This window comes from Alexandromys fortis, unplaced genomic scaffold (genome assembly GCF_014885135.2).
Source record: "Alexandromys fortis isolate MF-2015 unplaced genomic scaffold, M_Fortis_MF-2015_v1.1 scaffold_56, whole genome shotgun sequence".
Classification (NCBI taxonomy): domain Eukaryota; kingdom Metazoa; phylum Chordata; class Mammalia; order Rodentia; family Cricetidae; genus Alexandromys; species Alexandromys fortis.
Window position 1 is genome coordinate 10,610,668 of NW_026067935.1, and position 13,062 is coordinate 10,623,729.

Sequence of the window (13,062 nt, forward strand, 5' to 3'; positions counted from 1 at the left end):
CCCTGTCTCAAAAAAAAAAAAAAAAAAAAAACAGAAAAAGAAAAAAAAAATTCCAGGTGGTAGTGGCACACACTTGTAATCCCTGCACTCAGGAGGCAAAGGCAGCTGGATCTCTGAATTCAAGGCCAGCCTGGTCTATAGAGCAAGTTCCAGGATGTTCACGGCTGTTACACAGAAAAACTCTGTCTCCAAAAACAAATAAAAAGGCAAAATTTTTTAAAATTAAATATGAAAAATTTACAGAGATCCGGGCAGTGGTGGCACACATCTTTTAATCCCAGCACTCGGGGAGGCAGAGGCAGGTAGATCTCTGTGAGTTCAAGGCCAGCCTAGTCTACTGAGCAAGTTCCAGAACAGGCTCCAAAGCTACACAGAGAAATCCTGTCTCAAAAAAAAAAAAAATTAAATTAAAGAAAAAACAGGAGGCTGGAGAGTTGTGTCTGTGGTTAAGAGCAGTACCCAAGTCTGATTCCCACCACCCACGTGGTGACTCACAGCCATATGTAACCCCAATTCCAGGGGAACTGACACCCTCCACAGGCACCAGGCCCACACTTGGTGCACGTACATAGGTGCAGGCAAAATATTCATACACATAAAAAAAATTGTAAAAAGTAAAAAGGAGCTGGAGAGATGGTTCAGCAGTTAAGAGCACAGGCTGCCCTTCCAGAAGACCCGAGTTCAATTCCCAGTACCCACATAGCTCACAACTGTCTATAACTCAGAGGCTCCAACACCCTCATACAGACATGCAGACAGAACACCAATGCACATTAAATAAAAATCATTGTTTTTTAATTAAAAAACAAGTAAAATGAGGTGGGTGGTAGTGGTACACTCTTTTAATACCAGTCAGTACTTGGGAGGCAGAGACAGGTGGGTCTCTGAGTTCAAGGCCACCCTGGGCTACAGAGTGAGTTCCATCCAGCACAGGCTCCAAAGCTACAGAGAAATCCTGTCTTGAAAAACAAAACAACAACAACAAAAATAAAATAAATTGAAGCCGACATGTTAACCTTGGTGGTAATAAAGCTGTTACAAACCTGAGCTGCAGATTTGACCCTGAGCTTCCTGGCCGCCTAGCAAAGGACAACCAGAAAGCATGCATAGTTCCTCTAGAGAGATTTTCATAAAAAATAACAGCCGCATCTCAAAGCCCTGTGTGCCAAATGTCTGCCAAGATGCTCAAAGAGTTCAAAGCCAGACTGGTCTACCAGAGTTATTCCAGGACAGGCTCCAAAACTACAGAGAAATCTTGTCTTGAAAAACCAAACAAAATATAATAATTTAAAAAAATTCTAAAAAGAATGAGCCATGCAGTGGTGGTACCTGGTGTTTTTAATCCCAGACCTCTGGAGGCAGAGGCAGAAAGATCGCTGTGAGTTTAAGGGCAGCCTGGTCTACAGAGCTAGTTCCAGGACAGGCAGGGCTACACAGAGAAACCCTGTCTTGAGGCTGGAGAGATGGTTCAGTGGTTAAGAGCACCGACTGTTCTACCAGAGGACCTGGTTCATTTCTCAGTAGCCACATGGCAGCTCATGACTGTAATTACAGTTCAGGGTACCCAACACCCTCATACAGATATACATGCAGGCAAAACACCAATGCACATGAATTTAAAAAGATGGAAGGAAGAGAGAGAGAGAGAGAGAGAGAGAGAGAGAGAGAGAGAGAGAGAGAGAGAGAGAGAGAGAAGAAATCCTGTCTCAAGAACCCAAAAAGAAAGAATGACAGGGAAGGAGATACAGGGACTTCAGTTCCCACAGGCCCACCTAGCACACCCCAGCCCGGACCTACCCCTGGAGTACGGGACCGGAAGCCATCCACCCTGAAAAGTGAGCAGTAGCCGAGCAGCTGGTCCCCAGGGTAGAGTGCTGGGATCTCCCGGGGGGTCAGCAGTGCCTCCACAGCATCAGGTACAAACCAGTCCACCGAGATGTCACTCAAAGCAGGTTCCAGCGCCTTCCGCAGAGCCTGCACCAGCTGCAAGGAGTGATGAAGGACATGGTGGAAGGGGATGTCACAAACAGACAGAGCATGCAGGATGCCCTTCCCCCAATGTCCTCTGCCCTGAGCTGGGGGGGGCATAATCAGGCTGGGGTCAGGAGAAGGAGTTGGGGTGTACCCAAGCAAAGGAACTGAGTAGTTGCTTTGTGTCCTGGCCTGAACTTTGTCACACAGATGGCACAGACTTGAAGATAAGGCTCCTTTCAGTTCATAACAGTAAGACTCAGGCTGGCCAGAGGCTGAGTCCCTATTCCTCTGGCCTTCCACAGCCTCCCTCCCTCCCACTAGTACCAATAGTTCCCCTAGCTGGTTTCTTGGGGAGAGAGACTGACGAGAAAGAAGTCCAGTGAGAGTGCCAAGCTCACAGGGCCTGGCCAGGCTCTGTTTGAGTTTAGTTCTGGAGAAAGACCTCCAGCAGCAGGAAAACAAGCATAGGCTCCCACTCACCTTAGGCTGCAGTCTCTCCCCAGGCCTCAGGAAGTAGGCCTGCCCCCTGCTGAGGACAGACAAGCCCTGGAGCAGCTGGTGGCAGGCAGGTGCCAAGGCAAAGGAGAAGCACCTGGCAGGGAGGGGAGCAGCTGTGACACTCATGAGTACCTTAGGGGTGTCACTCTTAGCCACTTAGAGCTGCCCTCTCTATACCTGGCTGCACCTCTGTGCCACCTCATCAACTCCAGGGCTTGGTGCGTCGTGGCAGCCATTGGTGAGGCGGCAGTGATCAGGAAGAGCTGTCGAGGATGGGCCCTGTGCTGGGGTTGCCCTAAGGCCCAATCCAACACAGCCAGCACATCAGGGGGACCACCAACGGCCTGCAGAGTCTCAATGCTCTCACAGATGAGCTGCACGGTGTCCTGCAGAGAAAAGGCTTAGGCTGGGCTGGGGTGAGCTGGAACATCTCCACGAAGCCCCCAAAGCCTGACACACCACTCACATCGCCACAAGGCCGGCTCTCTGGGAAGAGGGGCTGTACCGATGTCCCAAATGTGGCTAGGTTGACAAGTGTCTGAGCTGGGAGGGATTTTACAGCCAAAACGATGGCATCCTGGGGAAAGCCAGGATGAGAAGCATGAGCCGCCCCACCGGCGGGTAGAGAACAAGGAACCCCAGACTGCTTCTCTTCTCTGGGCTATAATTAAGTGGCGCTGCCCAAGGTCATGAGAGATGCCCGGAGCATGTGAGGATGTGGTCCCTAGAAACACGAGGGAGCCTTGAAGAATATGAGAGACATTTGGGTGTAGGTTCCAAAGCTACAGAGAAACCCTGCCTTGAAAAACCAAAGAAGAGACTCTTGAGCACACCTTTAATCCTAGCACTCGGGAGGCAGAGGCAGGTGGATCTCTAACTATGTCTAGTCTATGTAATGAGCTTCAGGACAGCCAAGGTTATAAATATGGAGATCCTGTCTCAAACAACAAAAAGAAACAAAAGGCGTGGCTCCTGGAGTCTGGGAGAGAGACCAGGTGTAGGGATGAGGCGGAGGTAGAATCTGGCCCCTCTCTTATAGACAGTAATGCTAAACAACAAGGGAACCCCTGACCTCGAGAGACTGCCACAGCCCACCTCAGCCTGCTGCTAACCCCCAGCCCCATTCCCACACATTGAACCCCACAGGCCTTGTGTACTGCGCTGCTGCCATCTAACAAGAAGAGGAGCTCCCGCGTAGCTGCACTCAAGTGTCCAGGCTTGGAGCTCAGGTCTGGGCAGAAGCGCAGCACCAGCACGGGGTTCAGCAAGATGTCCTTATGGAAACGGCGCTGCAGGAACCACACCTGAGCACAGGAGCCAGAGTTAACAAAGCCAGGTGCTGTGTAGCTACGACTGAGCGCAACAGGGAAACCCAGCCTTGGGGTGTTTTTTTTTTTTAAATATTTATTTACTTATTATGTATACAATATTCTGTCTGTGTGCAGGCCTGAAGAGAGTACCAGACCTCATTACAGATGGTTGTCAGCCACCATGTAGTTGCTAGGAATTGAACTCAGGACCTTTGGAAGAGCAGGCAATACTCTTAACCACTGAGCCATCTCTCCAGCCCCTGGGGCATTTTTTTCTATCCTATTCACCTAGAGGGGCCTCTTTTTTGTAGCAATTTAATGACATCATGGCTGTTGTCTGCCTATGTTAGACCCCTCCCCACCCTTGGAGACCTATCGCGGAGGGATCCACACAGGGCTTCCTGGGACTATTGGTTACCCTCTCTGTAATGGTGGGGTACTACAGCGAGAGTGTACCGAGAACAGAGGTCCCACTCGTCCTGGCATAGGTTCATCTGCCTGCTTCTCACGTGCAGTTTTAGCTAGCTCCCAAGCGTGATCTCATAGCCAGTCATACCTGCCGTTCCCCATCACTGTCTCTTCGCTGCAGCCGCTGGAAGTCATGGCGGGCCCTCACTCGGGCCTCGTATTCTGCTGAGCTCAAGCTGCCAGCCTCCAGCATCAAGTGTGGCTGATGGGGCTCTGAGAAGAGACACACCTCTGTCAGGTGGCCCCTGCCTCTGAACCCCAACTGCCCAGCCCTCTGTTTTTGGAGCACCCCTGCAAGTCCTCCCTCTTTGCTTCACGGGACCCATCCTCCGAGATGACTTGTTCATCTCACCTGGAGTTCTAAACTATAATTGAAAACTGCTTCCCATGCCTTTCATTAGCATAGCAGAGCTGGCCCACTGTGTGCCCCGTCTCTCACCACTGGGGTGCAAGAGGATCTCCAAGGCCCGATCACATGGATGGCCCTCTGCCAGTGTGACACAGATCGTGGCTGCGGAGCTGGCGTGAGGGAGCGCATCTGCACGCAGGGCGTGAGAGGGACTTTCTAGTCCTGAGGAACAGAGAGGTAAAGAGGAGTCAGAGCCCCTTCCCTCGGGGTCCCAAGAGCACAGGTATGGGCTTTCCAGGTAATGGTGACTCTGGGCAGGGATTGTGGCTGGGTTAGCTATGTTCCAAGTCTGGTCTTCAGGCTTAAATGGACAAGGAAGGCTACAACTGCTTACAAGGGCTGGAATGTGGGTTCCCAGTTCTGTGCTTGAACTGGTCAAAGGGTTACACATTCAATTAGCATCCTCCCCCCACCTCTTCCAGAAAATCTACTCTGTTACTTGGACCATGGCCGCTGTTTAAGTATCGCTCTTTTGTTTGTTTTTGTTTTTCGAGACAGGGTTTCTCCGTAGCTTTTGGTTCCTGTCCTGGAACTAGCTTTTGTAGTCCAGGCTGGCCTTGAACTCACAGAGATCCACCTGCCTCTGCCTCCCCAGTGCTGGGATTAAAGGCGTGCACCACCACCGCCCGGCTCTCTGTAGCTTTGGAGCCTGTCCTGGAACTAGCTCTTGTAGACCAGGCTGGTTTACAGAGATCTGCCTGCCTTTGCCTACCGAGTGCTGGGATTAAAGGCGTGTGCCACCACTGCCTGGCCTAAGTATCACTCTAGACATACGTGAATGGAGTAGTATATAAATGGATTACATTGATAAAAAAAAATAGTGTGGGAGCCAGTCTGGCACAGGTAGTAGAGGCAGGAGGATCAGGAATGCAAAGTCATCCTCAGCTACATAACAAGTTCGAGGCCAACCTGGATTATATGAAACCCTGTCTCAAACAAGCAAAACCAAAAATATTATTTAGAGGTTCCCAAGACAGGTCTCTGTCTTCTTTTTGACCCCTCTTCTCTCATTTATGAGCTGTGAATTATTTCCCAGTCTGCCACACCTACCTGCCAGTAGACACGGCCCAGTCACCAGCATCTCGAAGGAGAAGGTGTATGGAGCAGGACAGTGGGCAGGGCCTGAGAACACGTCCGGAGGGGCAGTTGGTTGCTCCCAGGCCTGCCCTTCCTCCTCAGGGCTGCTTACCCCAAAGCAGCTAGTGGGGCTAGAAGGGAGCATGAGGAGGGTTGTTGGGCTACTGTGAAGGTCACAAGCCCTTCTGGCTGACTGATTTCCCCCCCACACCCTTCTTCACTCTGCCCATCCCTGGGGCCCCCTCACCCTCACTAGACCCAGAGAAATTGAGGGAGGAAGGAAATCACCATAGGCCCAACCTGTCGTCACAGAGCCCCGGAGACCTGGGGGACCCTGGCAGGCCTGGCTGGGCCAGTGGGGTGAACACGGTGGGCAGGGCCACATGCATCACCCCATCAGGCCTGGAGGGCAACTCCCGGCTGCTGCACAGGGTCACTGTCATGGTACCAGCCGCAGCAACGAGGCCAGTGGGCAGCACCAGCGTGGACCGGGCTTGGGCCAGATCCAAGACAAGATGACCTATGATAAGTAAGGAAAGGGGTCAGAGAATGCTGGAAGCAGGGAGGATGGGGAACGACTGTGGGAGGGGTGGAAACTGAGTCACCACAAAGTCTGGCAAAGCAGGACTTTGTGTAGTTGGCGAGCACATGAGACAGGGTGGCGCGTGAAGTGAATGGTGGCAAGAACGTCCAGATAATAGAGGGATCTGGGATCAGCAGACGAGAGCACAATGACACCACAGTCAATGGAGGACTGAAGAGGGCTGCATCTTCATTCCTAAGGTCCTAGAGGACCCTTTCCCCCCTGTCTGCCCTTCCTGTTCAACCTTAGTTTGCAATCACCCCCGAGACCCTACCTTGTGGACAGACACCTCCCTCTAGATTGGGACCTGATGTGTCCCAAACCCTCTGTTCACAACCGGTCCAGGGTCCCCCAGGTCCCCTAGAGTGGCTCCTGAAGTTTCTACTCTCAGAGAGGTTAGGGGCAGCAACTGCTTAGAAGCAGTTTGGAGAACACAGAGCACAAGCTCCTTTTAGAATGGAGGCTTCTCTGAGGACTGGTGGGGTTGAAGCGTCACCACTGCTGGCTGTACCATCTACAGTCTGGCCTCAGTTTACCTTGACAGCCCCACTTTGCCTTAGCTCACAACAATCATTTGCTCATTCTTGTGAGAAATACTTGCTGAATAAGTTAAAGGAAGAAAAAGATAAAAAGAAGAAAGATAAGTAAGAAAAGTAGGCATGCGAGAAGAGACAGAAAGAGAGAGAGAGCTTGGCATGGTGGCACACGCCTTCAATCCCAGCACTCAGGAGGCAGAGGCAGGTGGATCTCTGAGAGTTTGAGGCCAGCCTGGTCTACATGGTGAGTTCCAGGGTCAGCCAGAGCTACTTGGTAAGACCTTGTCTCAAAAATAAATAAATAAAAACAACCGAACAAACAAGAACGGAGTGAGTTGCCCCTCCGCGCAGCTGAGGGTGATGCAGTGAGAAGAACACGGGCATTGAGCCTGAGCTCTGTGACTTCTAATTGTGTCATTTGACAATCCTCTTGGGAGCCCTTCACTTCTTCACACATAAAACGGAGAACAAAATTATATCTCGGAGATTACGGTGAGGAATAAATGAGCTAATGAATGCGAAGCACCCAAACTTCAAGGGCCACAGCCATCACTTTCATTACCTATAGGGAAGCAATGCACATCCCATACTCTTTGAAGACAGTATGGAACTTACAGGCTTCATAAGCTAAAAATCACTTGGGGTCCTGTATTGGTATCATCTTTGCTTATACCATCACCCCTAACCTCCACTTCAGCAATTCCTGCTCTTCCAGTTAAATGCTGGCTTCTCTTTCTGGAACATTCCTGGGGCCAGAACCAAGACCTTATTGTTGCTTCTACCTGTCTGTGAGGCTTAATCCAACTCTCAACACCACTGGATTCTGTCCCTTCTCTTACCGGGTAGTCCTATGGGCAAGACTCGGAAGAGCATATAAATGAATAAACAAAAGGACAGGATGCAGACCACAGAGCATAGCACAGGGCAGAACTTTCATCCCCTTCGGCACTCACTGGGTCCCTTTGTCCCAGGTTCTGTGTTAGGTAATGGGGCCTAGAAATGACCAAAGCACACAGCCCTGAGCACAGGCGCTAATGCTGCAGGAGAGAGACAGCCGATGCGGTGACAGTTACTCTCCCTCTATAGCGCTTCTGGCTGAGGAGCAAGGGAAAGAGTGCAATCAGTAATTTGTGGAGGACGAGGGAGAACTTCGTAAGAAGCATTTGAGTAACTCTCAACGAACAAGCACAAATGGGCTAGTTAGATCTGGAGATGATAGAGCAGGAACGTCTGACAGCCATTGCAGAAGTACTGTGGTACCTGGTACCCGAGCAAGGCTAGCAAGACAGAGTGAGAACCTGGTCTCTTAGGCAGGGCTTTGCATTTGATTCAGGAGCTAGTCAGTTCACACTGGGGACTTGGGTCATGTGTATAGCCAAAGAGATAAGGGACTGGGGAGCACTCCCTTGCGAAAGAGAGTTCTCTGCCACATCCTAAAGAGATTACGGCCACCTGGACAGTAGGGGTAAGTGTCTGGCTGCCTGGCTGCAAGCCTCTGACTTGGCCTGGGTCACATTCTTCCAGCACCAGGTCCAGGTCAGGTGTCCAGTCCATGATTATAGGATAAAGGGATGAATCAATGGATGGAAAATAAAATCGGTGTCTGGAAAAAGAAAGAAGATGGGCGGGAGGCACGAGGGTGCAGGAGCAGTGGCTGGCATTCGAGCGTGCGGGTTCGGGCTCAGAGCTTACTCACCCTGTGAGCAGCGGCGGGGCAGAGAGGTCCCCAGTCCGGGGCCCAGAGCACGGCAGCAGGGGGCCTGCAAGCGGCGCCGGCTCTGCAGCTGGAAGGAGACACGCCGTCCGGCTGCCTCTGCCTCGAAGCCAGATACCACCTCCGCCTCGGCCAGCGGGTACACGAACACGCCTGCAGGCCGGATGGGGCAGATGCGCTGTCAAACCCCCACCCCGACCCTCGCTACCTCCCCTCGCCCGCACCAGGCCTCACCATCCACCGGTTGGGGCTGCGGGTTGTGGTAGGTGAGCCGAGCCCGCAGGCTGAGACAGGGTCCCTTGGCGTAGGCCCGGACACACGAGTCAGTGAGCTGCAGCGGCGTCCAGCTGGAGGGGCAGTACAGGCCGGGCATGGTGCCCACCCTGCGTGAACAGGGGCTGGATGAGGGGCGCCCCTCCTTGCGTCCTGAAGGCTAGCTATGCTACCCGACCCTAACTATGGCTGGGGACTCAGGAGAGCAGAGGGGGCAGGGCTGAGCCGAGAGGGAACCCCCTTCCCGCCCCCTCCCGCCTCCAGGTAGACAGGTGGTGGAGCAGATAAGAAAGGGGGTGCGGGGATGGCAAGATGGGCATCCTCGCCTGTTACCTGGGTAGCCAGAGCGTAAGGCAGCTCTCGGAAGCGGGGGAGTGGAGGGTTAATGGTTAACCCTCCCGTCCTGGCGCCCGCCAGTCCCCCTGCGGGGATGTGTGTCGGAGGTGGGGGGGGGGGTTCCACAGCTGTTCCTGCACCTTCTCGGGGCCTCGCCACCGTCCCCGTTACCTGCCCCCTTCCTCCGGGCTCCCCACGGCTGCCAGCTGTCGGAAGTGGCGCGTATGGAGAGATGGAAGATACCCAGGAGAGCAAAGGTTTAAAGGGCCAGCATCGTTCCAGGCCGCCCCTAGCTCACAAGGGTCCCCAGGGCCCGGGTGAGACAAGGGCTGCAGTCTTTATCGCTCCTTGCCTTGAGACTGGAGTACTGAGAGAGGCTGCAGACTGGCTTGCAAGGTTGCAGTAGGAAAAACAAGAAAGGGAGGTCAGATGTGCAGAGGTGTAGCGGGCAGCGGGAGTCCATGTGATCTGTCCAGAGCGCCTCTCCCTGCCCAGGCTAGCCTGAGACTAGATGGCTGCTAAGGTAGCCACCAGGGATGCTACAGGGTGGGTATTGGGATCACCCCCTCCCTTTGGGCAATCCAAGCCTCACCGTCACTTCTTGGTGGAGTTGTGGGCGTCGCGACCAGACTAGAGTGGGTGATGCCTCCTTTGGGCTCCAGGCTGCCCTTGTCCCTGCACCTGCAGGGTCCGATTAGGAACTACAGCTGAGATCCGGTGAGCGGGGAGACGGACGCCAGTCCGGCTGCCGGTCGTCCCACCGTGGTTCCCAGGGGCCGCCTGTCCCGCCCGCCTCTGCCCCGCCCGCCACTGTGGTGGGGGCTGCGGCTCCGCTTCTTTGGGCACCGTACCCTCTCCGCGTCAGCCCAGGCCGGCGGAGCCCGGCGAGACTCCGCAGTGCAGATACAGCATCCCAGCCGCTGCACGACTCCCACCAACGCCAGAATGAGGCCTCCGAGGCCCCACCTCTCTCCATCCTTCTGGAGGAGGTAGGGAGTTTCGTGAGCAAACCAGGGCGGCCGAGTCTGCAAACACACACCCCCTTCCCAGCACTGCAGTGGTCCACCCACCAGCACCCCGCCCTTGGTAGACTGCCATTCACTGCAGTGACCCTCCCTCGTAATTGCAACGGAAACCAGCGCCCCACCATCTAAGCCTGGTTCCCGCAAGAAATAAAATTCTTCTTAGTTACCTAGAAACCTCCCCTTTCGCAGCATGTGCCTTCGTTTAACTGAACTCCGCTCAGTCGAGGCTCCCCATTACTGCCGCAACGGCCCCACCCGGAAGCAGCCTGCTCTGCCGTCACTGAGTTTTTTCCCTTTTTCTGCTGGGAGTGGGGAAGATGTGCAGGATGGTTTGCTTACTCAAGGGCCTTGAGAATGAAGCCTTCCTGCTTTCCCAGGGGGCGCGGACTGTTCCTGTCACAGCAGTGATCCCCGCCCCCACCATCAGCGGAACACCTGAGGAAAAAATATTGTTGCATGAAAAACAGGTCTCTTGTTATTTGCAGGATTCTCGTGTGTTTGAAAGTATTCCACGGCGAAACGTTAGGAAATTCTGTAAGATTTTCCCCAGGACCTTGAGAGAAGAGTCTAAGAATCCAAGTCCAAGAGTCCAAGTGAGAGGATGCTGTGTTTGGGTTCACCCATGCAAGCACTCCGAAAGATGCCCTACTCCAGCTCCACAAAGAGAAAGGAGAGTTGTGGGTGGGAGCAGCCGGAGGGGAATGGCTTTTTCAGTCAGACCCGTGCGTTTCCACTCCCCGCTTATTAACTCTATTCAGTTAAATCCATCACCATGCGCTCCTAGGAGTAACCCTTGGCTCTTTGAGCACCTGAGCCCTCAATGCCAACCTTCTCTTTTGTTAGTAGGACAGAAACAGCTTGTCCTTTGCCTGTTGAGCCATTTTCCTGTCCCATCCCCCTTTAGGTGTTTTTGTTGTTGTTTTTGTCTTTTCTCTGTGTAACAGCTCTGGCTGTCCTGAAACTCATTCTGTAGAGTAGCATGCAGCATGCTGGCTTTCAACTCACAGAGACCTGGCTGCCTCTGCCTCCTGAGTGCTGGGATTAAAGGGATGTGCCACCAGTGGCCCTCTAAAAAAAAGTCTCATACTGCAAAACCAGGCTGACCTAAAATCTGAGGCAATTCTCTAACCTTAGCCTCTCTAGTGTTGGGATTACAGGCATGGATGGGCCAGTGTAATTTTTGTTGGCTGTGAGACTGAGGTAAAGGTTTTTTTTGTTTGTTTCTTTGTTTTACATATGGAGTCCAATAGCTCACACTATGTGTTAAAAATGCTATTTGGAGCCGGGTGATGGCTACTTTCAGCACTGTAGGCCGGCAGATCTCAGAGTTTGGGGTCAGCCTGGTATACACAGTGAATTCCAGGACAAGATAGCCAGGGCTGCATGCAGAAACCCTTATTGAAAAACAAAACAAAACAAAACTATTTGGGGATTGCTCAGTGGGTAAGGGTAAAGTGCTTGCTGGCAAACCTGACAACGTGAGTTTGACTTCTGGGACCCCACATGGTGGAAAGAGAGCATTTATTTCTACAGGATATGTGAATGCTTCTGTATGCACACGAAACACAGGACATGCATGTATACACGTGGTGCCTAAAGGAGCCAGAAGAGGCCATCAAACTGGAATTTTGCATGGCTGTAAGCCATCATGTAAGTGCTGGGAACCCAACCCTGGTTCTCTGCAAGAACAAGTGCTTTTAACCCCTTAGCCATATCTCCAGCACCAAATATATGCAATTTAAAGAAAGTTTAACACTATTTTTGGAAGGCAAAGACAGGAGTATCTTGACTTTGAAACCAACCTGGACTATATGAGACCTTATCTTAACCAAATAAAATACACAAAAATAAAATGCTATCTTTTCCTCTATTGAACTGCCCCTGTGTCTGTCAAAAATAAGTTTGTGGGCCTATGAGATAGTGGCTTGGTAGGTAAAGGCAGTTGCTGCCAAGCCTGACAACCTATATGTCCCCAGAACCTATATGGCAGAAGGACGCATACTGTGACATCATGTGCTCCTCCTCCACAAATATGCTCATAAAATAAGTAAAATGCAATTTTCAAACTTCTTAATTAAAAGTCTTCTGGTTATGCTTGTCTAAAGGTAGCTTTTGGTTTTCCTTTTTAAAGTTTTTTAATGATTATTTTTGTTTTATGTCTATTGGGTGTTTTGCTTGCATATATCTGTATGAGTTATAGACAGTTGTGAGCTGCCATGTGGGTGCTGGGTGTTGAACCCAGGTCTTCTGCAAGAGCAGCCAGTGCTCTAACCAGTGAGCCATCTCTCCAGCCTTAGCTATTTGTCCTCTATGATGCTTAGATATTTGTTATTTTGCCCAGATCACAGTTTTGATTACTGAAGATAGATAAGGCAAGAAATTGTGTAAAATGATTCCTCTATTCTTGCTTTTCAAAATAATTTGAATTATTTTAGCTCATTTGCTTTTTCATATAAATTTTAGAATAATCTTGATGTACTTTTTTAAAGTTTAATTTATTATTATTATTTTATGTTCATTGGTGTGAGAGTCAAATGCCCTGGAACTGGAGTTACAGACAGCTATGAGCTGCCATGTGAGTGCTGGGAACTGAACTCAGGATCTCTGGAAGAGCAGCCAGTGCTCTTAACCGCTGAGCCATCTCTCCAACCCCTTGATGTACTTTTTAAGAGTGGCTTATGATGGAGAAGGGTCATTTTATTGGTTAATAAAGAAACTGCCTTGGCCTTTGATAGGCCAGCCCTTAGGTGGGTGGAGTAGACAGAACAGAATGCTGGGAAGAAGGAAAGTGAGGTCAGACGCAATGGAGCCAGCCGCCAGGTCAGACATGCTGAATCTTTCCCTGTAAGACACCACCTC

The 13,062-nt window shown here is 51.5% G+C and overlaps 1 protein-coding gene across 1 annotated transcript in view; it reads right to left on the reverse strand.

Annotated features, from left to right (window-relative positions):
• Window positions 1-10,151, reverse strand: part of Vwa5b2 (von Willebrand factor A domain containing 5B2) — a 16,559-nt gene extending 6,408 nt beyond the window's left edge. Inside the window, exons 1-13 of the mRNA XM_050146284.1 lie at window positions 10,030-10,151; window positions 9,771-9,859; window positions 8,804-8,952; window positions 8,552-8,722; window positions 6,037-6,256; window positions 5,710-5,867; window positions 4,690-4,821; window positions 4,339-4,463; window positions 3,621-3,776; window positions 2,939-3,049; window positions 2,650-2,858; window positions 2,455-2,566; window positions 1,798-1,983 (exon numbers count right to left, since the gene is read on the reverse strand). Of these exons, the coding sequence (XP_050002241.1) occupies window positions 1,798-1,983; window positions 2,455-2,566; window positions 2,650-2,858; window positions 2,939-3,049; window positions 3,621-3,776; window positions 4,339-4,463; window positions 4,690-4,821; window positions 5,710-5,867; window positions 6,037-6,256; window positions 8,552-8,722; window positions 8,804-8,942 (1,719 nt within the window). The 5' untranslated portion in view covers window positions 8,943-8,952; window positions 9,771-9,859; window positions 10,030-10,151. The remainder of the gene's footprint in view (window positions 1-1,797; window positions 1,984-2,454; window positions 2,567-2,649; window positions 2,859-2,938; window positions 3,050-3,620; window positions 3,777-4,338; window positions 4,464-4,689; window positions 4,822-5,709; window positions 5,868-6,036; window positions 6,257-8,551; window positions 8,723-8,803; window positions 8,953-9,770; window positions 9,860-10,029) is intronic.
• Between the last annotated feature and the right edge of the window lie 2,911 nt (window positions 10,152-13,062).